Source organism: Malaya genurostris, chromosome 1 (assembly GCF_030247185.1).
Source record: "Malaya genurostris strain Urasoe2022 chromosome 1, Malgen_1.1, whole genome shotgun sequence".
NCBI lineage: Eukaryota > Metazoa > Arthropoda > Insecta > Diptera > Culicidae > Malaya > Malaya genurostris.
In genome coordinates this window covers 32,703,859-32,731,789 of record NC_080570.1, presented here as the reverse complement: position 1 = coordinate 32,731,789, position 27,931 = coordinate 32,703,859, and the positions used below count along the sequence as shown (strand labels likewise).

General features: G+C 38.3%; 1 protein-coding gene across 7 annotated transcripts in view; it reads right to left on the bottom strand.

The window, feature by feature from the left end:
- The window catches only part of LOC131436322 (peripheral plasma membrane protein CASK-like), a 741,277-nt gene that overhangs the window by 603,905 nt on the left and 109,441 nt on the right, over positions 1 to 27,931 (bottom strand). For all 7 annotated transcript variants that reach the window (XM_058605039.1, XM_058604990.1, XM_058605005.1 and 4 more), the window contains exon 3: positions 15,372 to 15,477. In XM_058605039.1, coding sequence (XP_058461022.1) covers positions 15,372 to 15,477 — 106 coding nt within the window. The remainder of the gene's footprint in view (positions 1 to 15,371; positions 15,478 to 27,931) is intronic.

Sequence of the window (27,931 nt, the reverse complement as noted above, 5' to 3'; positions counted from 1 at the left end):
ATTATTTGTTCCGCTCGATGCGGGTTGTCCTAACTGATCAACATCTCTCCAATAATGATGAAGCCAAAAAAATGAATCGATTGGTTTTCAAAATGATTCGGTTTTTTTTGTCAATAAAGTCTCAAATTAGATAAAAAAAACGACATTAACTTATTTAAAGCCCCAATAGTGCGTTCGACTACTGTTCCAATCTACATCTTTTTGCACATTAATAAAAGTTTATCCACTCTAGACGATGACGACAAAAATCTCCAAATAACCAGGGACCAATTTGTTCTGATAGATTAAAACGAACTAAACAGAATAAGCCATCAAACAATTACTCAATTCATAGAAGGTGTATTCGATGGAAATGGCACATTAACTCACCAAAATGGAACCGATTTACGGATTTTCTTGAAATTTTCATGAAATGTTAATAGTGGAAATAAATGCAACAGTTTTACTTTTTAAATTGTTTTAGTAAATTCCACTAACCGCTAAAAAAAACCATTTTTACGTTTCGCTTTCAGCTTATCAGTGCGTCAGCAGTTTATGTTGAACTGCTAACGTCACCTAATGATTCAACATAAACCGCTGAGCAGACGTAAAGTTAATGCTATTTACATATACACTTATCACACCGAAGTGCTATGTCTTTACTGACGTGCCGAAAGAAACGAAACTAAGCCAGTTATTTAGGGTTTGGTACCCATGTGGTACTAAACTCCTAAATAACTACTAACTGTTGACAGCCAGAACGTCGTCACTTAGTTTCGTTTCTTTCGGCACGTCAGTAAAGACATAGCACTTCGGTGTGATAAGTGTATATGTAAATAGCATTAACTTTACGTCTGCTCAGCGGTTTATGTTGAATCATTAGGTGGCGTTAGCAGTTCAACATAAACTGCTGACGCACTGCTGAGCCGAAAGCGAAAAGTAAAAAATTAAAAAAGTTATGTGTACTTAGCACAAATCCAGTACCCACGAGGTACCGAACCACTAAATAGCTAAAAAAATTATTTTTGTGTGACATTTTTAATAGCCCAAGATTGATTTTTCTTTAAATTTATTTATGAACTTTTTATTTTTATTTCATTAGATGAACAATAAGGTTGTTTTTTGAAAACGCTTATTTGAAAGCTGAAGAAAAGACGCACATTTCATGTCTTGGACGAATTTTTGTATCTTCATTAAATTTTTTATTCTAGGCTGTTGAACAAAGGCTCTTTTATGGGAACGCGGAACTTCAAAAAATCATTTCTCGAAAATTCCTCGCATCACATTGAAATGAAAAAATAAATATTTAATATTATTGAATTCTTAACTGAAAAAAAAAATAGATGGAAAAAAATTTTTAGTGGCTGATTTTGTGTGGAATGCCCCATAGATATAAACTGATTTGTACCGTTTGACCGTTTCATATTTTGTAGTTCTAAAAACGACCATTCAGTTTCGGAAGATTACGTTTGTATTCTAGAAATTAGAGCAGCAATTTAAGACAGCTTTCTAAACAAGTTCTTAAGGTTATTTTTGTGGTCCTACAAAGGACCGTTAATAACTTTGGGGCCCTGGAAAAGACCATTTGGTTACGGATGATAACGTTTGTATTCCAGGAAATAGGGCCAAGTCGTTTGTAAGCTTGAGCCTTGACCTAGAAGAAATTATTACATAAATATAATCGTAACACAAGTCGTACAATCGAACGCGAAGCTGTCCAATGCTAGCTTAATGTGCGCTTGTTTGGTGTGAATTTCGCATTACGAAAATAGTACAAAGCTAATCAAATTAATTATACATTTGCACTATACTGATGATTTTTACCTACAATTTACAAAAAAAAAATATCTTATTAGTTCTTTTGATATCATTTAGAGCCATTAGAATGGGTCATTTCGAATAATCGCAATCGCCCGAACTGCTTACAGCGCCGATTAACTTAATACTTTATTTTATTTTTATTTGGTCCCAGGGAAAAACCCGGTGAAGATGAAACTTGGCAATCTCTCTTTCTAGCCGGCATAAAACCTCCTCATCATTTGTATCAACAGATTACAATGATCCAACAGATACAGTTAGGCTTAACACTACAATTAAAACCAACTTTGGTTTAGAGTATTCTTTTTACATGATTTCCAAATGCTTGGTCCTAACGGCCACAAAAATAGCCACATACAGAATACAGATGGCGATTATTTGATATCGGATTTGCATATTTCAGGTGCAAGAAACTATCAAATTGCTGTACGGGATTCATTCCCGGCCTTCAGTAGGGCTCAATTGTGGTATTTTCTTCGGACCTAACCACTTTTCGAACATTTTTCTCGAACACGAAGCAACCAAATGCTATTATTTTTTTTCGCTCGTTTGGTGCAAATTTCGCACTTCGAAAAGTGCTAATCAAACTATTCTAGATTCACACTGAACTGATATTTTTTCCTCCGATTTGCAAAGAAATAATCTTATTGATTAGATAACATTTAGAGCCATTAGAACGGCTGATTTCGCAAAATGTTCCCCATCATTGTCCACTTTTTGTTTTCGTTTTCTCCAATGCAAACGACCAGCAGCTGGATGACGCTACCGCTCGAACTGCTCACAGCGCCGATTGACTTAATACTAAACCAAATTTTGGTTTAGAGCTTTCTTTTTACGTGATTTCCTGTGTAATTTTTTCACAAATGGCCGGTCCGAACGACAACAAAAATAGCAACATGCAGATTTTTGAAGCCGATTATTTCATTTCGGATTTGCATATTTCATTGAAAGAAAGTATCAAAATGCTGTACGGGACTCATTTCCGTTTTTTTTTCAGAACTGCCAAAGTGTGGAATTCTCTACGATATTGAACACTTTTCGAAAAAAATTTTCGAGCGCGAAGCAATCAAATGCTTGCTTTATTGCACTCGTTTTCGTACTGCGAAAAGTGCACAAAGCTAATCAAACTATTATAGATTTGCACTAAACTGATGATTTTTACGTCTGATTTGCAAAGAAGTAATCTTAATAGTTCTTTGAAGAACATTTGGACCCATTAGAATGACTGATTTCTCATAATGTCCCCCATCGTTGTTCACTTTTCGTTTTCTTTTTCCTCGATGCAAACGACCAGCAGCTGGATGACGCAATCGCTCTTGTTTGAAGCGAAACTCACAATGCGAACGTTCAACAGCAAATATGCTCACAGAAGACCTAGTTGCAGTTTTTTTACGATTAGATTTGAGGAACTGAAACTCATATTTGCCATTGACCGAAGCACCAGTTGATTGATGCCGAGTGTAGTTTCATTGTCTTGACGTAGATGGAGGCCTGTGCACTCGATGTTTCTCCGTTCATGGATTATCATAATCTCAACACATGAGCTGAAAAGTCCCGGGCCTCACACATAGATGGCGCTAGTTTTATTGCAGTTACCTTTTTTCAGTTAACACTAATCTTTAAATGGCAGCTGTTGAATTCTCATGATATTCTATTCATTAGTTTTTGAGTTATTCTGCTAAGAGTGACGCTACTTTTGTTATTTTCAGAATAATGGATCAAAAAGAATTCCGTGTTTTCATTTTAAACTGCTTCTTGATGGTAAAAAATACCGTTCAAGTGAAGTAATGGCCATTAGAAACAACAATAAAAAGTTGGTTTTCTGAATTCAAACGTGGTCGTAGGGACACCGATTTTGCATAAGGCAGTGGACGTCCAAATGAGGCGGTAACACCAGAAAACATAAAAAGGTTGCGTGAGTTGGCTGACATCGTAAAGACATCAATTGTAGGATTCATATTGCATGAGCATTTGACTATGAGAAAGCTCTGTTCAAAGTGGGTACCGCGTTTGCTCACTGTTGACCAAACACGGGAACGCATTGATGATACTGAACATGTGTTTGGTCATTAGGGTGGGACAAAATATTGATTTCAGCTCCACTAAACTTTTCGTGTTCCTTTTGGGTCCCATAAGCACCATGCAAAATTTTATCTCGATAGGAGAAACTATATTTTCGCGCCCGCGGTTCAAAGTTTGTATGGGATTTAGTATGGAAAAACTAACTTTTAACAAAAAAATCATCTGGAGGTCACCCTATATACTCAAAAAATCAGCGGGCATGTAATTTTTATAGGAAATTTAATGAGGAAGAAAACCTTCGAAGACTGTAACATAATCCGACATCTGTAAAAAATGTTATTAAAGAAAAACCGACACAAGGTCCGAACGATGGCTCATTCCTTAATGTATCTAGCACCACTGCTGTTAGTGGTGGTAATATGAGTTTGCTTCCTTTTATTATGCTACAACGGTTGATCTGAGTTGTTGGATGTCTTCACAATAGTTGCTCGGTGTAGTTTGAAGATTTTTTTAAACTTAAAACCCATGTTCCAAAACTCACTGTAAAGACACACAAAAAACTAACTTTTTTATTTGAAGAAATACAATTTTGAAGTCTTCCACAAAGTTGAAGTTTTTTTTCAAAGAAAATGTTCCAAATCAATTTAAATTAAATGTTGACTATCAAACCAATCGTAGAAAATATTGTTTATATATAAACTCTTGTTTTGAAACAGATTTTTTGCGAACGAACATATAGTGAACAAATGTTTTATGAGTCAAATTGGCTCGGTCCGTAAATCTAGTGTTAAAAGTGAATAATATATAGCGTTATTGGAGTGTTCGAAGGTTGAAACTGCAAAGAAACGATCGCAGGTCATTCAATGGCAATGGCAAAGCTACATGAATTGACCTTGAAATTGCTCCCACATCCACCGTATTCGCCAGATTCGGCTCCCAGCGACTACTGTCTGTTTGCACACTTGAAAAAAAATGTTATCGATGAAACTGAGGCCTATTTCGAGGCAAAAGATAAATCGTTCTACAAAAGTGGTATTGAAATGTTAGAGTGGCGCTGGAATGATTGCGTTGCTGTTGATGGAGATTACGTTGATGAGTCGACTGATGAGTTATTGGACGAATGATGAGTTATGTTTGAACCAAAAAAATCGTGTTCTCTTTGTTAGGCCCAGGACTTTTCAGCCCATGTGTTAGCAATGAGATTGCCTTATTGCCACTCGGTTTTTGTATGCTACTGGGGTTTTCTGCAAGCGCTGGCTATTTTGCTTCAACACAACGTACGAAGGAATTGGCATCGCTGGACGACTCGCTAGTACTGCAGACTTCATTCCATCAATTCATATTCCAAAGGGGGCAAAAATCCTATCTCTTTTGTCTACGATGGACATGTCAGGATGGAAATGAGATGGACCTGGAAATATTGCACAGGTTTGATGTTCTGCGCTAGTACCGTGGATGAACAGTAATGGAGTATGGTGGAGCGGAATTAACGTGCTCAAACTACCGTCATGATATGGTACCATTTCAGCTGACGATTCCGGAGCTGAGGTAGCTTTCGTAGAATTGTTGAGATTCCAGGTAGATGATGAACAATGGTTTAGGTGTTGATGGTCGATGTGGCCGACTCAACCGTAGTTCTCAAAACATGTAAATGAAAGCGCAGTTTGCTGTCGTATTTCTACGAAGAAAAAAAAACGATCTCGTTACATGACTACCAACCACTTTGACGTTGCTGTCAATGTGGTGTGGGCTTGTGAACACGTTTTTCCATAGTTCTTATGACAGCCGTGTCGGAGACGAGTTCCGTCCGTTTGTCGGAGTACCTTTTGTTCGGTCGAACTGACTTTGAGCAATGGACTGATGTTGAGGTTAAATTTGTCATTCGTCGACACAAACGTTCTGTGTTCTGACAAGGATAAACATGAAAACGGCCATGCTGAACGTATGGTTTCATGTCATCCCCAAATCCGTATCATAAAATTCCATCAACCCCGACACAATGTGTTCACATGTGCTTGACATGTTTGGGTTCTGGTTTGTTCGAGATGCGGGTACCTGAAATAACATGTATCTTTTTATTATTATTAAAGTGTTTCAAGTTCAAATCACACATCGCCTGGGTGCTGTCTAGCAAAATTTCACCTGGATTTCTTGGATTCGATGTAGGCCAACATGAGATAAATAGCGGGTACAGGAGAGAAGACTTGTTCTTCGCTACCGCAGGAAGGAAAGAATTTCCTACAGTTTGAGGAATAAAGTTTTATGTTAGCATATAGAGGGTAAATAGAAGCCCTTTGTCCTCAAGTTGTGCACTATTGTCGTGAGGACAATGGAAGCCATCCTTCTGCTGGATGGCTGTTTATGTCTGGGGAGCCAGTCGTTTGCTACTAAGAAATATATCTCCAGGACTGTTCCTCTCACATTGGATTTTTTGTTTTCAAGCGTTGTTCACACGAACGTACAATTTAGGCATGTTGAAGGACGTGCTTCTAGGATCAAGTCAAGCTGTTCTAGTTTTTCGAGCCATTTTTGGGGGTTTCGAGTAAAGTACTAGTATGCTTAAGTTTCGACAATCAAAACAAAACCCGAAAACTCGTTTGTCCGTTGCTTGGCACCTTTCCCCAAACACCAGTTCGTTATTAACAACTTGTCACCGGAAATGTTTCGCAAAAAAATGGAAATCTGCTGAACGCTGTCCAAAAAAACATTCTCGCACCGAGAACCACTCTCTCCGGAGGACGGTGAACGCCAAACAAAACAAAAAAATATGGATACAAACAACAGCCAGCCTCTCTCGAGTCCTGGTGAAGTGTGCAGTGAGGACGAGGGGATTTCGGTCGGTGGGTAGTCGCTCCAAAGGCTTAGGTCACATGATCTAACCAGGCCGGCACCGGACCGGAGTGCAACAAAATAATCGGTTTACGGAGGATAAGCCCTTGGTGCTTCCGAGTGCGAACAAAAACCGCCGAATGAAAGCGTGTCCATTGCGATCACGTGAGAGGGTTAGAAAGCTGAATCTGAATCAACCCTCGCACAGGCACATGGACACAAAAAAATAAACACAAAAGCACAGAAAATCACTACGTACTAACGATGGTGACGACGACGACGACGGTGACGACAAAACAAGCAGCGGTTGTGAATTGCACCCTACTCACGACGACGGACGTATGTTCGTCCGATGTGTGATGGCAAACGAGCAAAACAAAAAATCACGTTTCATACGTGCTCGAAATGTCGGAACTTTCAATTACCATACCCACTATCGAAAGCAGCGGAGAAACATTAGATCCGAAGTATCAAATTTAGGCTTTTCCCGTATCGGTAGAATTCGAGCTGGGAGCGTTTTATTTTTACTCTGAATCTGACGTTGATTTGACTACTGGACTGCTTGCGAAAGGAAAAGGGGATTTTTTTTCAGTTGCACAAAAAAAAATCAGAATAGATTAAAATGCATTGACATTGCTGATGACGTATGGTGTTTGGAGTTCTAGCATGTTTCAGTACATAGTGGAGGCTCAACCGTTTCACATCGGATCAGGTCATTTTTTCTGAATTAATCGAGCAATTTTGCAGGTTCCGAAAAGAATTGATAAGCACTTGCTAGCTTCTCTACATCAGTTAAGCTTGCGAAATTCCAATTATAATAATTCTGCACTAACAATGTTTGCTTTCGTGTCTCGCTGGACACTGTCATAAGGAAAAATATGCAGCTCTTGTGAACAAAAGATAATATCGTGCTTGTTGGCGATTTATCTCAATAGCCAGTAATTTCAAGCTTTGCCTTGATTGACCCACTGTAAATGAAACCGAAGTGGGCAAAGAGCAATGCAATAAAGCGGATGGATAGTTTGATGTTCATACAGTTGCATTACCGTTCTATACCTTTTTATCTGAGATGTATTTGTGCCGTGAATACGTCTTACTTTACTAAAAATTGATAGAATTGATTCGTGAATATCTCGACTTGTACTAAACGCAACAATATAAGACTTGTTCGCGACCAAATCTGGACATCCCCAAATACATTGATCTCTGAAAATATTTCATTACCGCGACTGCTGCTCTGGTCATTTTGTGTGAAATCAATTTTTGGTGATACCACAAGTTTTTAGATCGAAGATGGCGTCGAACGAAGAGCAAGTGTGAAAATTCGGATCTGTCAGTAAGCTTGGTTTTCCTGCAAGCACTGGTTGGTCGAATGCCCATTTTGAATTTTATTTTCGTTCCACCGGCCCACTAAGTTGAAATAATCCTCTGGAAATCGATTTATTAATTTTGCAGTTAACTTGAGAATCAAATATAAAATATATAGAAATGGTACAAAAAATAATTTGCTAATAAATGTTAATTAAAGACCCTATCGAACAAGCATTGGGTAAGCGAAATAGAAGGCAAAAAAAAAATCAGAACAAAATCTCACATACCACTGCCCAGCCGGGGAATTAAAGAGATTGGATTGGTCGGTTGTATTTGTAAACTGATCCGTCTGTAGGATGTGCAGTATTCCTACAGACAGATCATCTTTTGCCTGTCTTTGGGTTAGATACGGAGAATATGTGAACTTTTGGCATTTCTCATTGTATTTAAACCAAATAGTTGCGACCGCAACTCAAAGTTTTTGTCTTCATCAGAGAGAGAGAGAGTACCAATTTGTTGAGTACGCTAAGTCGCATTCGATCTCAATATGCCTCATGCCTACTGTTTGATTTTGATATTTGCTTCTCGGTTGTGAAAGTGACCATCAAAATTTTGCTTGTGCATCGCGAAAATGTATACTATTCGCTCGCAAAGTTGTCAAAACTAATAGATGAGGCCAAATTAACTGTTACCAATGAAATGATAGTGTTCGGAGACCTTTTGTCAACATCTAGTAAGTCCAGATTACGAGAGAATCGAAAGCCGGATGTCGCAAAAACATTCAAAAGCGTGATCAAATTGTACGAAACGCAAATCAAGTCAGTCGTAAGCGCAAGAAGCTTATAAAGTTTGATTACATGGAACCGGGTGATGAAATCTTCATCAAGACTTGCAGGTACGGGAGTCTACTCTAAATAATGGTTCCAGTGGGGGCTATCCCTTTTCAATGACGGAATTTTCTATAGCTCTCTTGTCTTGTAACAATAACGCTCCTAGGTTGGACAGAATTAACTTCAACTTGGTGAAGAATCTACCCGATGTCGCAAAAAAGACGTTTATTGGAATTGTTTAACAAATTTCTTGAGCAAAATATTGTTCCACCTGACTAGATGCAAGTGAAAGTTATCGCCATTCAAAAGCCGAGGAAACCAGCCATGAACATTCAGTCGTGAAAAAAATTGTTCACGATCGATCCCATTTAGTTTGATAATAGCTCAAAAAAGACTCGTGTCGATAGGTGCGAAGAAATGCTGAATTTCAATCGAGGTGCTTCAAATTAGGTGTAGGTGTTTCACAGGTGACGAAACATGGATTTCTCATTCCAAGAAGAACCAAATCCAACAAAAGTTGTTCGCGCTCGAAGCACTCTCAAGAAAATGGTGGCTTGTTTTTTCGGTATAATCGGACATATCGCTACCGTTGCCTTAAAGGATCGTAAGACCGTCAATTCTGATTGGTAACATATGGGCTGAAAAATCCCGGGCCTAACAAAGAGAACACGATTTTTTTGATTCAAAATAACCTTTATTGATCAACGTAATCTCCAACAAGGGCAACGCAATTCTTCCAGCGCCGTTCAAATATTTTAATACCACTTTTATAGAAGGATTTATCTTTTGCCTCAAAATAGGCCTTAGTTTCAGCGATAAACTCCACACTCGTGCGAAATTTCTTACCGACGAGCATTTTTTTCTTTTCCATATGCGGTAGTTTCTTTGCAATGTCAGCTTCCAATAACGCTGTATAATATTCACTGTTAATTGTATTTTCTTTTGACAAGATAGTCGATAAATATTACATCACGCACATCCCAAAATACCGAAGTCATAACCCTTCCAGCCGATTGTTGTGCTGTCGGGCGGTTTGGACGAGGTTCACCAGTTGCTGTCCACTCAGATGACGATCGTTTTGATTCCGGAGTGAAGTGATGAATCCATGTTTCATCCATTGTCACATATCGACGCAAAAATTCCGGTTTGTTACGTTTAAACATGACCAAACACTGCTCAGAATCATCAACACGTTCCCGTTTTTGGACAACAGTTAGCAAACGCGGCACCCACTTTGAACTGAACTCTCTCATAGTCAAATGCTCATGCAATATAAAGCCAACACGTTCTTTTGATATCTTGACGATGTCAGCTAACTCACGCAACTTCACTTTTCGATTTTTTATGTTTTGTGATGTTACCGCCTCATTTGGACGTCCACTGCGTTCTGCATCATCGGTGTCTCTACGACCACGTTTGAAGTCAGAAAACCGACGTTTTCTTGTTGTTTCTGATGGAGTGGAGTCTTCATAACACTTTTCAAGACATTGCTTCACTTGAACGATATTTTTCCCATCAAGAAGAAGTGCAAAATTGAAACACGAAATTGTTTTTGATCCATTGTTCCGAATATAACAAAAGTGGGGTCACTCTTACCACAATAACTCACAAACTAGTGAAATTTTAACAGCTGTCTTTTAAAGGTTAGTATTAACTGAAAAAGAGAGACTGCAATAAATTTTTAAATTATTAAATTTTTCACACACTATACTATACCTATAATTCCGGAACCGGAAGGCGAATCCGGATGAAATTTGGAAGTTTTGTGTGGGACCGTAAAACCTTTCATTTGAACTTAAGTTTGTTAAAGCCCGGAAACGGAAGTCATTTTCGAATAAAATTCAGAAAACTTTGTATGGGGCTACAAGATCTTGCATTTGAATCTAAGATTATGAAAATCGGTTCCGCCATCTCCGAGTGCAACAAAATGTTACATAAACACACATACATGCAGACATTTTGCGGAATCGACGAACTTAGTCGAATGGTATATGACACTCGGGGCTCGGTTCAAGAATCGGTTTTCAAACCTATATTTGAGGAGCCAAAATTTTGCAGCGCCTTTCACACGAAAGATAAAAAATTATTTAACAAATCGATATTATCTTATTTTGTAAAATATTGAACACAGAAGTGCGCAAACCACGAGAAGTGTTGAGAAAATCACGATCAGAAAAAGTTCATTTTACTATCACTCGTGAAAAAATCAGTTCAAGACATTTTCTAAATTACTCAGGGTTGCTACGGTCGCGCGATTTCGCGTTTTTTCGCGAATTCCGCGATTTTCGTGGGTTTCTCACGGTTTCTCTGCTAAGATTCTTATGTGATGACACGAATGTCGCGCGCAAATTTCAAGAAACATTGTTTCATATTTGTGAATAATTTGTTCCAAAATAAAATTCTTTGCAAATTTTTGAAGCTTGTGAGTTTTATGAAACCCCAAAAAATTAGAGATGGGCGAAATATTTTCTTCAGTGGACAAAACTTTGATTTTATGCTCTCCGATCTCGAGTTGGACAAGAAAAGAAACTAAGAAGAAAAAGTTAAATCGTTCATCTAGTGCGACTACTAACTACCGTGGAATTGCTGCTTTGTGCGCTGTATCGAAGTTATTTGGAATTATAGTTCTGGATTTTATAACACATATTTGCTCTGACTACATATCTCAGACTCAGCATGGATTCATGCCAAAGCGTTCAACTTCCACAAATTCAATAATCTACATCTACACTCCCTTCATCACACGTTCTTTACAAGCACGACAACAAGTAGATTCTATATACATCGATTTTGCTGCTGCGTTTGACAAAATCAATCATCACATAATGATCTCCAATTCAAGTAGACTGGGATTAAACGGTTCATTTTAATTGGCTTCGATTATATCTGACTAGTGATGAAATATAGTGAAAATAGCAGCCTCACAATTTGCTCTTACCTCTGAAGTTCCTCAAAGAAGTCACCTTGCGCCGTTTATAATTTTATTGTATCTTATTTTTCGTTCAAGTGTATGAAACTATCGTTCGCCGATGATTTTAAAATCTATATAACAGTTCGGCTGAAAAGTTCGTATCGTTTAATAGAAACACACATTTTTTTGCCAAAATTCGTTTTTATTATTCAACATAATTGGCATCAGAAGCGATACAGCGATTATAGCGATCTTCCAACTTTTCGATACCATTTTTGTAGTACGATTTGTCCTTTGCCTCAAAATAGGCCTCAGTTTCAGCGATTACCTCTTCATTGCTTCTAAATTTTTTACCAGCGAGCATTGTCTTCGGGTCTGAGAACAGGAAAAAGTCACTGGAGGCCAAATCTGGAGAATGAGGTCAAATCGGTGGATGAGGGAGCAATTCGAAGCCCAATTCGTTCAATTTCAGCATGGTTTTCATCGACTTGTGACACGGTGCATTGTCTTGATGAAACAAAACTTTTTTCTTCTTCAAATGAGGCCGTTTTCTTGAAATTTCGTCCTTCAAACGCTCTAATAACGCTATATAATAGTCACTGTTGATGGTTTTTCCCTTTTCAAGGTAGTCGATGAAAATTATACCATGCGAATCCCAAAATACAGACGCCATAACCTTACCGGCCGATTGTTGAGTCTTTCCACGCTTTGGGTTCGGTTCATCGCGTGCAGTCCACTCAGCTGACTGTCGATTGGACTCCGGAGTGAAGTGATGGAGCCATGTTTCGTCCATTGTTATATATCGACGAAAAAAAAAGGTTTTATTTCGATATAACAGCTCCAAACACTGCTCAGAATCATCAATTTGTTGTTGTTTTTGATCGATTGTGAGCTCACGCGGCATTCATTTTGCACAAAGCTTTCTAATATCCAAATATTCGTGAAAAATATGTCCAATACGTTCCTTTGATATCTTTAGGGTGTCAGCTATCTCGATCAACTTCACTTTACGGTCATTGAAAATCATTTTGTGGATCCACTGCGTTCATCGTCTTCGGTGCTCATATGACCAGTACGAAATTTTGCAAACCACTTACGAATTGTTGCTTCGCCCGGTGCAGAGTCTGGATAACACTCATCAAGCCATTTTTTGGTATCGGCGGCACTTTTTTTCATCAAAAAGTAGTGTTTCATCAACACACGAAATTCCTTTTTTCCATTTTTTTCACAATAACAAAAGTAGCTTCACTCAAAATGCAATATCTCACAAACTAATAATCAGACAGCTGTCAAATTTATACACGTATCTTTTGAAGGTTGGTACTAACTGAAAATGGTATGGATTTAATTCCAGTGGCGCCCTCTCATAGAAACGATACGAACTTTTCAGCCGATCCGTTATAGAGTGTTACACTAAGTAGGAATTTTGTTCGGCCTTTTCTTTCCGAAACATTTCCGAGCAACGCCGGGTCATTCAGCTAGTATTTTCTATAATCAAATCTGCAGTTGACTCAGAGTTTCTCAGAGTTCAACATTTGGATAATTCAATTAATTGGTTTAACATCAACAAAATGGTTTTGAATGCCACTAAGTGCTCCGTCATCTCTTTTAGTCACAAAAAGTCTACTTCAGTCGCGAATCGATTGCACTGACCTATTGCAATTGTTACAATTAGACATTCGACCATATTTTTTCGGATTTCGGATTCTCTATGCTAGAACTAATTATGGATATAACGAACCCATTGCTAGCATATGCCGCATATTTAACAGATGTTTCAATTCTATCGACTTTCCTTTGTTGCGTAATGTTATCAAGAAAACGTTCCTCATGTTATTAGGTAGTGTATCGAAAATAAGCTATCCGCATACATTTGTGTTGTACGCATGTATTTGTGATGATTTTTTGTGCTCAGATCACAACATGCTGTGCTATCAGGTTTCGTTTGTTTACTTTTTTGTGCGGTTAAAATTCTGCGTTTTTGAAATGTCGCGTATTGAAAAGGAAGTAAAAATTAAGGTTCTGGACACATGGCTAAGTGAGAAGGGTATTACTATGCGAAAATTGGCGAAGCGGTTTGGAATTCATCATGCCAGTGTTAAAACCATCATTAATAAGCTTGGAGAACACTATTTTTTGGATGAGCTACCAGGAAGAGGCAGAAAACCCGGTTCTTCCAACCCGAAACTGGACCAGAAAGTGGTTACTCTAATCATGAAGAACAAATCAATGTTAATACGTGATTTGGCCAAAAAAGCAGGAACGAGTGTCGGAATGATCCAGCGTAAAAACCACTCTCAATTGGCTTGCGGAAAAGGGTATAAATTTCGTTGAGAAAAATATCAATCGAACGTTACTGGGCAATCGTGAAGAGAGTCTTCAAGAAGACTGGTAAGGCAGCTGGGAACATGCAGGAGTTCAAAAAAATTTGGGCTCAAGCGTCCAAAAATGCGATCCCACACTTGTCCGGAACTTGATGAAGAGCGTTCGATCAAAAGTTCGAAAATTCGTGATGGAATAACATAAATTTGAATAATTTTTTATCATAATTTAAAAAACAAAATTGTGGATAGCTTATTTTCGAAACACTGTTTATTGTTTCATTAGATTTAGTTACTATAGAAGGATTATATAGATTTAAGGAAATGCATCATTTAGATGATTGTAATCTGTTGATGCAAAAGATGAGAAGGTTTTATACCTGCTGGATAGCAAGTTTGACAGAAAAGAGTAAATCACATCATCCTGAGTTGGTCCACCCTAAAATCCTTCTTATCGAAAAGAAAAAACTGGCCGAGCAAGAAGATGATGAAGGAAAAAAAATTGTCCTCGCTGAAATCTGCTTAACTCCTTTCAAAGATACACAATTGTAAGCAATTTTATCTTCACTGTTACATTTTCCAGACATCAGAGAGTACATATTAATTAAGGATATCGAAAAAAATAGAGCATAAAAATAAAATCGCATTTATCATTGTGTTTATATGCCAAACTTATGCAGATTTTTAAATTATATTTAAATGGATTTCCAAATTCTGCGGATTTTCAAGCCCTGCATAAAAATTAATCACGCGTTTTAGTTTTCGATTTTATATTTTTTCGCAACAACCCTGTATTCGACCTAAAAGTACAAATTAACTCATCTTATTAGTCAAACTCAGACCAGTGAATCTACTTTGAAAACTAATTCGTTTAAATACTTCATCTAAAGTTGGTCCGGAAACGATGACTTGAGGAAAAGAACATTTTCAACAAATCTAGCGAAACGTAAAATTCAGAAATTGGGGAAATTATCTAAGTGACCGATTTTTCTCCGTTAAGCTGAGAAAATATCTACACTCTAACAAAGAGTGAAGTACTCGGAAATATTCCCCTCGTATGTCGGGTAAACGACCTCGAACACCCTCGTGATGGATGTTGTAAACCTTGTGCACTCAAGATCACAAGCCCTCCCGAATAATTAGTCGCCCATGATCACGGAATAGGGAAATGTTGCTAATTTGAATCTCGAATAATCCAGCTGCCACCCCTTGTTAAAAGGAAAACAGGATCCCCCCCTCTGTATCGGAGAATACATTCCGACATGCTGACATCCAATTCCTGTCCTCCGTACTTACTTCCACTTCCCGTACCCATCTATATTGAATATACCGTGGTAACGTGGTACTTACAATTCGAAAACCATATACAGCATGCCTTCCGAACTGTACGTTTCCAGCAGCTCGACGATGTGTGGATGCTTTAGCATGTGACATATTGTTGCTTCTCGTTTCAGATCTGTGGAAGAGAAAATAAAAAAAACAGAGTACATAAAGTCAGTCATATTAAAGAGTGAAGCATAATCGAGAAACAAAACACACAAGGCAATAGCAATGCACCGGATATGCGCGAATCTTGCCTCTGCCTCTGCAATGACATCTTCGTACGAAGTTGCCAGTTTGACTTTGGCAGGGCTGGTAGCAAAAGGGAGCTGAGATGAGACTAAGTCTAAGCCGTAATGGGTGAGAAGAGAGAGAGAGAGACGGGACCCGGTTCCGGTTCGCTTTTTCACTGAAATTGCAAATTGAGATCAACAGTGAAATTCAGTCGGTGCCGGATGGGAGCTACACGTGATGTCATAAAGCTCTCCCCTCATGTGGATGGATGTGATAAGCGCCCGCTAGTCTGGCTGTCCTCCTTTCTCCGGGGAGTCACATTCAACTTGGCACTTAGTGCAATGAAAAGCAAAGAGTAGAAGTAAAACAATTTTCAGCGTATAAACATGACATTGTGTTGAATGTCGAATGCACCAGGAACGGCAAGAAACTCCTGCCTGGAGGACGTTTCTAATTAAATTACTAACTATGTGCAGATGAAAACTGGCTCGTCGCTAGAGACCGCACTGCTGGCGACAGTTGCCGGGGACGATGCTCGAATGTGTCGGCTCTCACTAATCCTGTGCCACACCACAGTCAAGGATATGTCTAACTAAGCTGGATACGTTTCAAAAATAAGATTAAAATTCTAAAGATAACTCATTCCGTTCCGTTCGATAACTCGAAACAATTTGTCTAATCGTAGCAAATTGATAAACTTTGTCGTCGTATTCTACACTCGCGCTGGCAACTCGGCTGTCAACCAGTGAAAACTGAAACACTTTAACAGAAACACGACGAATCAAGCCACAGCACGGGAACATCATCGACAACAATAAGCCTTTATTTTCCACCCCGCGGCGTGATAATTTCAATTTTCCATTTCCCAGTACGGGGCACCGCAACCAAATTTCGTTGCTGCGAACGTGCTGTGCAATTAATTCGGTTCCACTTTTTTTCTGTTCGTTCGTTCGTTCGTTCGCTCACGGGAACCCATCAAAAGTTTGTTATTGTCCACGATCCGAATACGGATTTGGTGTTTCGTGCGTCCCCCTCCCCTTCTCGTGGCGGTTGATATTTTTTTTATACAGTGAAACATGATAAACGAAGCGAAACGAAACAAAAAAAATCGTTTTGTAACAATTTTGATGCTCTGTCAAGAGCATAATTTTCGATGTGAGTAATGGCAGTGCTGTGTTTGGAATTCAACAGATGTACTGGTATTCGGTTGAAGTCGTAAACAATTTTGCTCCTTCCAGATCCAATTGCTCTAATATCTTCAATACGAATTAGAGTCAGTTTCGGAAGAAAAGAGGCGTGAGTGATTCACAAGCAATTACATTATTTATTTAATTATAAGAAAAGGCATTGTTGTCGCAATCAATTTGTTAAATGTGTACTCACTACTACCACCGAAAATGGTTTGACACCTTCTAGCAAAGCAAAATAGAAGTCAATAGAAATTCTACCACATGGGATCGATTAAAATGTGAAGCACACCGGCCGTGAACAGTCAGATCAAATACGAAGTTCTTTTCTACCGGGAAGTCTTCTGAACCGGGAAGTGTATCATCACATCCACAGTAGTTCAGTTGGCAGAACGATTTCGCAGACCGATTCGATTTGTAACTGTCTCTGAGAGCTTGTGAGGTCAGTTTTTGGATTTCGTTTTCTTTTCTTTTTTTTTTTATTTTACCAGCCATAATTTCAATCTGTCTTTTCGTTGGTTAATAGAGAATAGTTCTGCCTTAGGTGTGTTTTTTTCCGGTGCTCGCCCAGAAGTATTTTTTCGAGTCATTTATGGTTTTGGGTTTAATTTGTGTAAGAGACAAAAACGAAAACATTTGAAATCAAACAGGTCCACGGAGAAAATAAAGACAAAAATTAAGTTTTGAGGATAAATTAATAATTAGGCGATATCTAGATCCGTATTCTGGTCCTGAACATTGGATCTGGTTATCGAACAAGGTTTCTGGATCAGAATACTGAATCTGAACCTCGATTCTGATGAACTTGAAACAGAATTCAGTGCTTGGATTCGGAACATGGATCTGGATTCTAGACCTGGACCTGGAGATTGTGAGCTCCTTAGCCTAGATTCTGAACCTAAATCTGAATTCGAAACATAGGCTTGGACTTGGATCTTGGAACTTTTGACAGAGTTTTTGAAACTAAACTTTGAACCTAGACTGCAGACGTGAGTTCTGTGCCTGGGTTCTTGACCGGTATTTTGTATTTGAACTGGATTCTGGACCTGAGTTCTCTAGGATTCTTCGATGCTAAACTTGAACCTGACTTATTGACAGAGATTTTAAACCTAGACCAGGATTCTAAGCCCCAGGGCCCGACAAGTTTTCTGGATCTTAATACTGAATCTGGGCATGGATTTTGAACCAACATTCTGAAAGAAAAATCTGAAGCAGAAATGTGCACTTGGATTCTGAGCATGGATTCGGATTCTAGACTTGAACTTAGTTTCTTGACTTGAACTACTGACGTAGATTTTGAGTCTAAATCGGGAGCAGGATTCTGGACCTGGATTCAGGATGCTAAACAAGATTTTTTACTTTGATAATTAAACATGCACCAGAATCGTGTACCTGGAACTTGAGCCTGATTTTGGATTCCGAACCTGAACCTGGATTCCGGAAGAGCACTTGGATTCTAGGCCCAAGTTTTGTAACATGATTACGGATTTTAATTCTGGATCTGAGTCCTGTACCTGCATTGTGAATAGTGATTCTGACCTTGGATCTGCATTGTGGCCCTGAACCAGTATTTTCCGCTTAGATTCAGAACATTGACTTGAATGGAGTAACTTGACCTAACCTCTGAATATGTATTTGAGATCTGACTGCAGAATTTGAATTATGAACCTAAATACTGGACTTCGATTCTGGACTAGAATTCTTAATCTGAACCTGGATCCTGGAATAAATTCTGAACTTGGACCCAGCTTTTGTACCAAAATTCTTTAAAGAGTTTTTACCTGAACTTAGATTTTGGAATTTGGTTCTGGGCCAGAATCCTGATCCCGATGGATTTGGATTCAGTACCGGAACTCCTGACAGAGTTTTGGAACCTGAAACTAGTTCCTGAACCTTGACTCTTCACCTGAATTCTGGACCTAGATTCAGAACATGGACCGGGATTCCTAAGCGGAAATTGGGATCCGAATCCTGAGCCTTAATTGTGTACCTGGGATCTAGACTTAAACTCCTGACAGGAATTCATAGATTTCCACGACCTGAATTCTGAACAGTTTTGGACATGAATTCTTATCCCAGACCTAGATTCTGGATTCGAATTCCTGGAGAAATTTATGATCTGAACCTAAATTCTGAACCGGGAAGCAGAATTCTAGATCTTATTTCTGGATTTGAACAAGATTTTGGACTCGAATTCTAAAAATTCAACAGAGATCCGAGACATACATCTGATTTTAATTCTGAATTCGAAACCTGTACCTGAGTTTCCTTTCTGTATTTGATTCTGGATTGTATTCCGCAATGATACATTGAAAAGTTTTCCACATTTAACCAGGTCCTATCTTAGAAAGATTTTTTTTTAACTAGCGAAGCCCACTATTTGCGACTCACTGTCCACCTGTTGTCAATTCTGAGTTTACTACCCAAAAAAAACAAGCTAGAGCCCACCAGTGGGCTGTAGGGACCACTTTGGGAATCACCATTTAGGTTCAAAGATAATGATTTTGACGAGAGAAATGAAGAACGTGGAAGACCTTAAAACTAAAGCTTGATGACGCCGAATTGCTAGCAATTTTGGATGAAGATGAGACTGAATGGCAACGATGTTCAATGTTGCACCACAAACAATTCCCGACCGTTGAAAAGCTATTGGCAAAGTCCAAAAGTGTGGAAAATGGGTGTCACATTTATTGAATGAAAGACAAGTGGAAACCAAAAAAAACACTTGTGAAATTTTGCTTCAAAGACATTCGTGTCTCGTGTTCGTGAAAATCAATTTTGCACCGATTTCATTTAGGGGTTTTTTGGTTTGTACTAAAAGTACATATTTCGTTTCGACTTTTTCGCCTTTCGCCTTCGGCTCATCAGTGTTTGAAGCAGATCAATTTGAACCGCCATCTTCGTCTAACAGTTCAATTTGACTCACTAAGCATAACAATGTTGCACAACAAACAATTGGCAAAGTCCAAAGGTTGGAAAATGGGTGCCACATTAATTGAGTAATAGGCAGATGAAAACCCGAAAAAAAGCACTTGTGAAATTTTGCTTCAAAGACACGAAAGAAAATCAGTTTTGCATCGAACTAGGGGGTTGTTTGATTTGTGAAATAAGTACAGATTTCGTTTCGTTTTTTTTCGTGTTTCGCCTTCGGCTCATTAGTGCTTAAAGCAGTTCAAATTGAACCACCATTTGAACCGCTAAACAGACGAAAAGTTCACACAATTTATGTGGCCATTTCGAAAAACGAAACGCGAAGAAATCGAAACGAAATATGTCCTTCTTGTGCAAGCCAAAAAAAAACATAAAAGAAAAATCGATGCAAAACTGAATTTCTTTGGTGTTTTTGAAGCAAAATTGTGTTTTTTCGGGTTTCCATCTATCTTTCATTCAATAAATGTGACACCCATTTTCCACACTTTTGGACCTGGCCAATAGATTTTCAACTGGCGATGAAAAATGGAACTATTCAAGAAATCCTAAACGGAAGAAAACCATGCGTTAATCCGCGATTCCGGAAGAAAGCAATGCTTTGTGTTCGGTGAGATCAGAGAAGTGTGGCTTATTATGAGCTTCTAAAACCTTATAAAACTGTTAATACTAATCGCTACATAAGACACGGCAAGGAACTTTTGTTACACGAAAATGCACCTGCACACCAAGTCAAACCGGTAATGGTTCTCTTTTGCAAATTGCTTGCTAAACCTGAACTTTTTTTTAAAAAATGATTTTTAGCCATTGTAGATACTTTTGATATTGTGTTTACCTATTTACCTTATGATAAAAAAAGAACCGGAATTTTCATTTTAAAATTCCCGCGCTTGTCCAATCGGTAAACTTTTATTCTCTCAACGTTGGCAACACTTTTATACACATTCTGTCAAATTTTGACGCATATCGTACGATTAGTTTTTGTTTGGCGTCTATACAAAGAAGTTGAAAAATTTTCGTGTGGCGATTTTTATAATGGATGAATATTTGTGTAATTTTAGCATTTTTTTTCAAATGTTTTATTTACGTTTCGGCCCTTTTTCGACATCTTCAGAAATTTACCTACGGCCTCATTTCCAAAAAACTATTATATTGTATTCCAACAACGATTTGTCCTTGTAACCGATGAGCATTTCTGTTTTAAGATCAACGAATAGCCTGTAGTGATTGGAGGCCAGATCTGGACTATACAGTGAATGAGGAAACAATTCGAAGTGTGATTCGTTCATTTTAACCATAGTAGCAACCGACATGTGTATCGGCGCATTGTGTTACTGAAACAAGGGCTTTATTCTTCGTTTTTCCTTGATGTTTGCATTCAAACGATCTACAGTATTCGTCATAGATTGTTTTTCCTTTCGTATGATTATAGTACTGAAGCCATCCCACGTGGCGCTGCGAACGTGATTCATCGGCTGCAGCTCACTGAGTTGATGATCGTTTTGATTCCGGAATGAAGTGATGGAACCCTGTTTCATCCATTGTCACATATCGAATGGTTCTTCTTGGTGAAACAGAGTCCGGATAACGTAAATTGTTTTGAATCCATCGATTTAAAAAAGACAAAAGTAGCTTTACTTAAATGGCTGCCACTTTTTCTGACTGATCAATAAGTCATGAAATTCCACAAATATTCTTTTGAAAGTTGGTAAATGTCATATTGGTTTGACAATGTTAGTGCTATTTGTGTGTCAGTCACGCGACTCATTGCGTGATATGTTAAGTTCTGATAAATAGGCTCTAACCCTTGGATGCAAATTTGTAGTTGCCCTGAAAATGAAGAAACAATCATTTGAAATATTAACGTTTTAAACAAAACAAAAAACCTACTGCTGCAAATAACCAAAGCTCAATGTACTGATATAAAACAAGACAAGTAGTGGTGCCCGAATTTAGTCAAATCGACAACATTTGTGCTAAGCTAAAAGACGATTTTCGCAACGTCATTTCAATGTAGCAAACCATGGCGACATAATGGTGAAATATGTCGCTAGAAAATGTCACGGGAAACGTTGGCATACATGTACTGCAGTGTGAAAAACGCCACACTTGCAAATTGCTTGCTAAACCTTGCAGTTTGGGATTTTTTTCGAAGTCCTTTTCTGAAATCGTATCTGGCATATTCATAGCATAGATTTGTTACACTGATCAGAGCCGTGACTCTCTGCGAACGTAATTGATTTCCCCTATTGCTTACGACAATACGAAACTGAAATATCATCTGTAGGATAGTTCAGTCAAAATTAGATTTTTATTCTTCATTCAATATAACTAACAACTTCCCACAACCCAAATGAAAGCTAAAAATAATTAGATACAGTCAACAACTGGTACAAATAATTGCGAACCGAAATGTGTCATTATTGATTATCGAAACTTCAGTTGAACGTCGGCACTGCACAGTGAAGGTGACTCGCTCGAAACAACACGAACGCGATTTGAAACAATTGTCCCGCTTGTGTTGTCGACCGAACATGGAACCTCGTTATCACAATTAGCGAGCGGGACTAACATCAACATTTATTCATCATCGTCTTTTTCATCTGTTATGAATCAAAACGAATTGCTCAGTTCCTGCAAGTTAAAGTTTGTAAAATTCACACAATTAATCAACTCGTACGTGCGATTATCACTATTCGGATGTGTGTAAAAACATGCAAGTTGTACTCGTATTCACGTCATTCAGTTATGCCTCTTATATTACCCTCCTGCCTTTTATTCTGTCACCAGTGGTTCAGAGGTAATTTCTGTATCCTATCACCTACTTGAGATAATTTTCTACATTAAAGTATGATTGCCTTTCTGACATACACAGAATTTGCCATTCCTGTGGAACTGACTTTCATATACCATTCGACTCAGTTCGTCGTGTTCGGAAAGTTCATTCCACCCCATAGGATATTAGCGAATCTTACTTCGAGCTGACTTTCGATTCAGAAGTTACGGCCGCTTAGAAAACTGCCCTAGAAAAGTCACAAAACGGAAGAATTTTCACGAACAGGTGGGTGTGAAAAATTATATCAATTTTCTGGCTTTGATTAATCGGATACTCATTGGCCAAATCGAATTCTGATGCCCAGATCCACATGTACCGGAAGTGGTCCGCCATTCAACACTTTTCGAGCACTCGAATAGGTAAGGTTATCCCGCGCCATAGGACGATTTATTATTCATAGGTGGATAATAAATTTCATATAAGTATCCGCTCTCAGATGCAAAATTGGACTATTGGAATTCTCGTCCCCCTTGTGTATTTTGGTAGCCTTTTTCGATAGGATTATGGAGAATTTCTAACTGGCCTGAATGCAAAAAAGAAACAATTTTTCAGTATTAAAAGGTAATAATCTACCCCAACGCTAATCCTATTCTAAGAACCCTCAACTTTTCTACTGATTCGAACCAAAACAAAACAAAAATCGGTTCAGCCCAATCGTCCTAAATTCCTTTACCTGGCATGGCCGTGTGCCGCCTAACAAGAACCGGTATTAAATTTCCGTTTCCAAAACCAAAACGGAGCATTTCGCTTACACCATGGTCGAATGTACAGCTTGCAGTTGCCAATAAATTGTCCATGCGAACAACACCGGGGTTTGGAGTCGACGACGCAGTGAATGCACTCCGGAAGTGCATAGCAAACATTCCACTTTGGCCTGGCCATTTTCGCCGCTGCTAGTGTGGGGGCAACGCCACCAGAAATCACATAAACTACGGAAATTCATGGCTCCCACCGCGGATTTGTGATACAATTTGCAGCCCGGACCTTTCTTTTGGCTCCCGGGGCAGAAAGCGTGATGTGATTAAATGTCAAGAGACATTTTAGGGGCAAAGGAATTTTTGCCGCGGTGTCGGAACTGTCAAGCTTGAAATTATGTTCTTCTTGTTATCGATATTTCGATTAGATTGGGCCTCTGTGTTTGTTGCAATCTAACATGCGAAATTGAAAAAAAAATCCCTGTCGGGAAAGTGACAAGATACTGCAGAATACTCCGAGTAATTCTTCGCATCATCCGGAATTCCGCATAAAAGCCATCTCGAACCTTTGATATTTTTATCATACTTCATGATAAATGCCATGATGTCATTTTTTCACAATCTCCAACTGCAATTGATATCGTTCGCAGAGTGGTATACAGTCGTGCACCGCATGATAATAAATTTCGACTCAACCATTACGTTCACGAAATCGAAGACTTTCTGTATAGGTCCTTGATAGTGGAATAGCGTCTAGCGATAAAGATTAATCACCGAGTTTTAATAATAGCAGATATCTTCAACGATATTTACTGTCGCGCTTCGTTCAAAGAAGGTAATATTAATGTGCAGCCCAGAGCTTTTCGTAACAGTGTCTTTCTTCAAAGTGTCGACCTAATGTAAGTGCATATGATTCAACTGAACAAAAGTGACAGGATGCAATCAATTCAATTCTCCACTTGTCGTAAAGCAGTTAAATTCGCAGCCAACAATCGAAACATGCATTGCATGAAAATGTCAAGCTGAACGTACGATTGTTCGAATGCGGAGAGATAATAACAGATCGGCTGAAAAGTTCGTATCGTTTCTATGAGAGAGCACCACTAGAATTAAATCCATACCATTTTCAGTTAGTACCAACCTTCAAAAGATACGTGTATAAATTTGACAGCTGTCTGATTATTAGTTTGTGAGATATTGCATTTTGAGTGAAGCTACTTTTGTTATTGTGAAAAAAATGGAAAAAAAGGAATTTCGTGTGTTGATGAAACACTACTTTTTGATGAAAAAAAGTGCCGCCGATACCAAAAAATGGCTTGATGAGTGTTATCCAGACTCTGCACCGGGCGAAGCAACAATTCGTAAGTGGTTTGTAAAATTTCGTACTGGTCATATGAGCACCGAAGACGATGAACGCAGTGGACGTCCAAAAGAGGCTGTTACCGATGATAACGTGAAAAAAATCCACAAAATGATTTTCAATGACCGTAAAGTGAAGTTGATCAAGATAGCTGACACCCTAAAGATATCAAAGGAACGTGTTGGACATATTATTCACGAATATTTGGATATGAGAAAGCTTTGTGCAAAATGGGTGCTGCGTGAGCTCACAATCGATCAAAACCAACAACGAATTGATGATTCTGAGCAGTGTTTGGAGCTGTTATATCGAAATAAAACCGATTTTTTTCGTCGATATATAACAATGGACGAAACATGGCTCCATCACTTCACTCCGGAGTCCAATCGACAGTCAGCTGAGTGGACTGCACGCGATGAACCGGACCCAAAGCGTGGAAAGACTCAACAATCGGCCGGTAAGGTTATGGCGTCTGTATTTTGAGATTCACATGGTATAATTTTCATCGACTACCTTGAAAAGGGAAAAACCATCAACAGTGACTATTATATAGCGTTATTAGAGCGTCTGAAGGACGAAATTTCAAAAAAACAGCCTCATTTGAAGAAGAAAAAAGTTTTGTTTCATCAAGACAATGCACCGTATCACAAGTCGATGAAAACCATGCTGAAATTGAACGAATTGGGCTTCGAATTGCTCCCTCATCCACCGTATTCTCCAGATTTGGCCTCCAGTGACTTTTTCCTGTCCTCATACCTCAAGAGAATGCTCGCTGGTAAAAAAATTTAGAAGCAATGAAGAGGTAATCGCTGAAACTGAGGCCTATTTTGAGGCAAAGGACAAATCGTACTACAAAAATGGTATCGAAAAGTTGGTCGCTGTATCGCCTCTGATGGCAATTATGTTGAATAATAAAAACGAATTGTGGCAAAAAAATGTGTGTTTCTATTAAACGATACGAACTTTTCAGCCGAACTGTTATATTGGTTTTGTCTTTCTCTATAGCAAGGTATTAGAATTGCTGGAAGAAGCGACTTTCGAACGGAGCCTCGGAGACCCCTTAGTGTTATAATCCATTTGACTCAGTTTACAGCTCAATTTCATCCGATTTCAACAAACTTAGAGTCGTTTGAAAGCCACCGTTGGGCTATTGATCAAGTTCGAAAATCAAATGGCTGCCACTTCCAATTCCGGAATTATTATGGTATAAGTGACGTAAGCGACAAAACGCGTTGTTTTTTAGCGGGCAATTATCTCAGAGTTAGCTTAGTCGATTTGAACATGTCTAGGCTCATTTGAAAGCTACTATTGAATTATGGACCAAGTTCGAAAATCAAATGGCTGTTACTTCTGGTATAATAATATAATAATGTCACTTATACCATTATATAACATAATAACGTAAACGAATAACCGCACATTTTTCTTCGGCTTAATTTTCTAGAAGATCACTCAACGCATTTCGATAAACATAAGCTTATTTGAAGGCTAACAATGTCAATCAAATTTGGAAGGGTAATGGCAACATGACATTTCCGTTTAGAGAGATGCAATGTTGTAAGTGACGTAACCGACAAATCCCAGTGTTTTTCAATGCAACAAAATTTCTAGGAGATAAAAGAATTGATTTCGAAAGACTTACCCTCGTTTGAAGGCCGTTGTTATGGTATTTGATAAGCTCACAAATAATGGTCTAATGGTCGAGGATGAAATTTTATCAAATGTTTTAATGAGACTATTTAAATGGCAAGAGAAAAGCATTATCACACCACTAGGTAGATTAAAAAGAGTTTTTATTCTCTGAAGCTTAAATTTTTATAAATACTTTTTACTTCTTTCTATAAAAAGCTAATAGAACTGCTGAGCAACCGACTTTTGATTGGAGCTCTGGAGATCCATAGTGTTATATACCATTCGACTCAGTGCGATAAGATATAAAAATGTCTGTGTGTGCACCTTTTTATAGAGTTTTCTGTCCGCACAATTTTCATGGAGATGGCTAAACTGAATTTAACACGCGTAGGCTGGTTTGAAAGCTTTTATTTTGGGTTGGTAATCAAGTTTATTTTGGGTTGGTAATCAAAAAACTTAGGCTTGTTTAAAAGCTTTTAATGGATTTTGAACCAAGTTTGAACACCACTCGACTGTCTTTTCCGGTTCTGGAGATATAACGGTATATGTGACTTAACCGACGAAATGCATTTATTTTCCCTCCACTCAATTTTCTCCGAGATGTCGAAGGCTCATATTTTCTGTTCAATCTATTTTATTTAACTCGATCAAAACATGATTTGAATTATTTTTTTCAATCCTTGGACACAACCACCTCAAACAAGCAATCTGCAGTGAAGCTCCACATTTTCGGTGATTTGAATCAACGAAATGCGGACTTCATTTCTGACACTGAACATGAATCCATTTTACCTCCAGTCGTAGGAGAAAACGAAACATTGCATTACTTCTTCGACAAAGTTTCTAAGTTTGGCCTGCATCAAGTCAACTTCGTTAAAAAATGAACAAAACGCATATTTAGACCTTCTTTTCACAAATCGCACGCTAGACTTTTGTGCGAATGCATCAAACATGCCATAATGAAAAAAATGAAGCATGTCACACTGCAAATAATATTCATAATTTACATACAATGCATCACTTCCCTGCGACGAATTTAACGAAACACGTACAAGTAGTTCGCTTTCAAACCATTCTGTCTGAGCCAATTAATTTAACATCTGGCGTACCTCAGGGCTCTCATCTAGGACCTCTTCTTTTCATACTGCATATCAACGACATTTTCTTTATACTGGAATATCTAAAAGTGCTTATATATGCTGACAATTAGTGTTTATACATGCTGAAACTCTTCATGAAAATTAGAAGCACCAACGACACCACAATATTCCAGAACGAAATGAATTTATTCCACGTTTGGTGCAACCAAAGTCTACTATAGCTCAATGTAAAAAATGTTTTCAGTAGGAAAAATGAATCTCTATCTATAGACATACGTCTAGGAAACCATCTTGTAGAAAAATGTAAAATTCTACGAGATTCAGGCGTAGTCTTAGACTCCAAACTCGTTTTTGTAGAACTCTACAATACCATGATCAATAAAGCCATAAGTAGGGTAACAGAGGTATTTTGACCCACTTTACGATTGATTTTATTTTGACCCACTTTGTAAAAATATTCACCTAATGTTGTAATATGTTTGAAAAACAAATGTGATTAGCTTCAAATTGATGCAACATGGGTTACTTAACACCGACTAAATCCATAAAGTTCGTTAGGTGAGCCAAAATACCTTTGTTACCCTATGCTGCGCTTTATTAAACGGGTCATTCATAGCA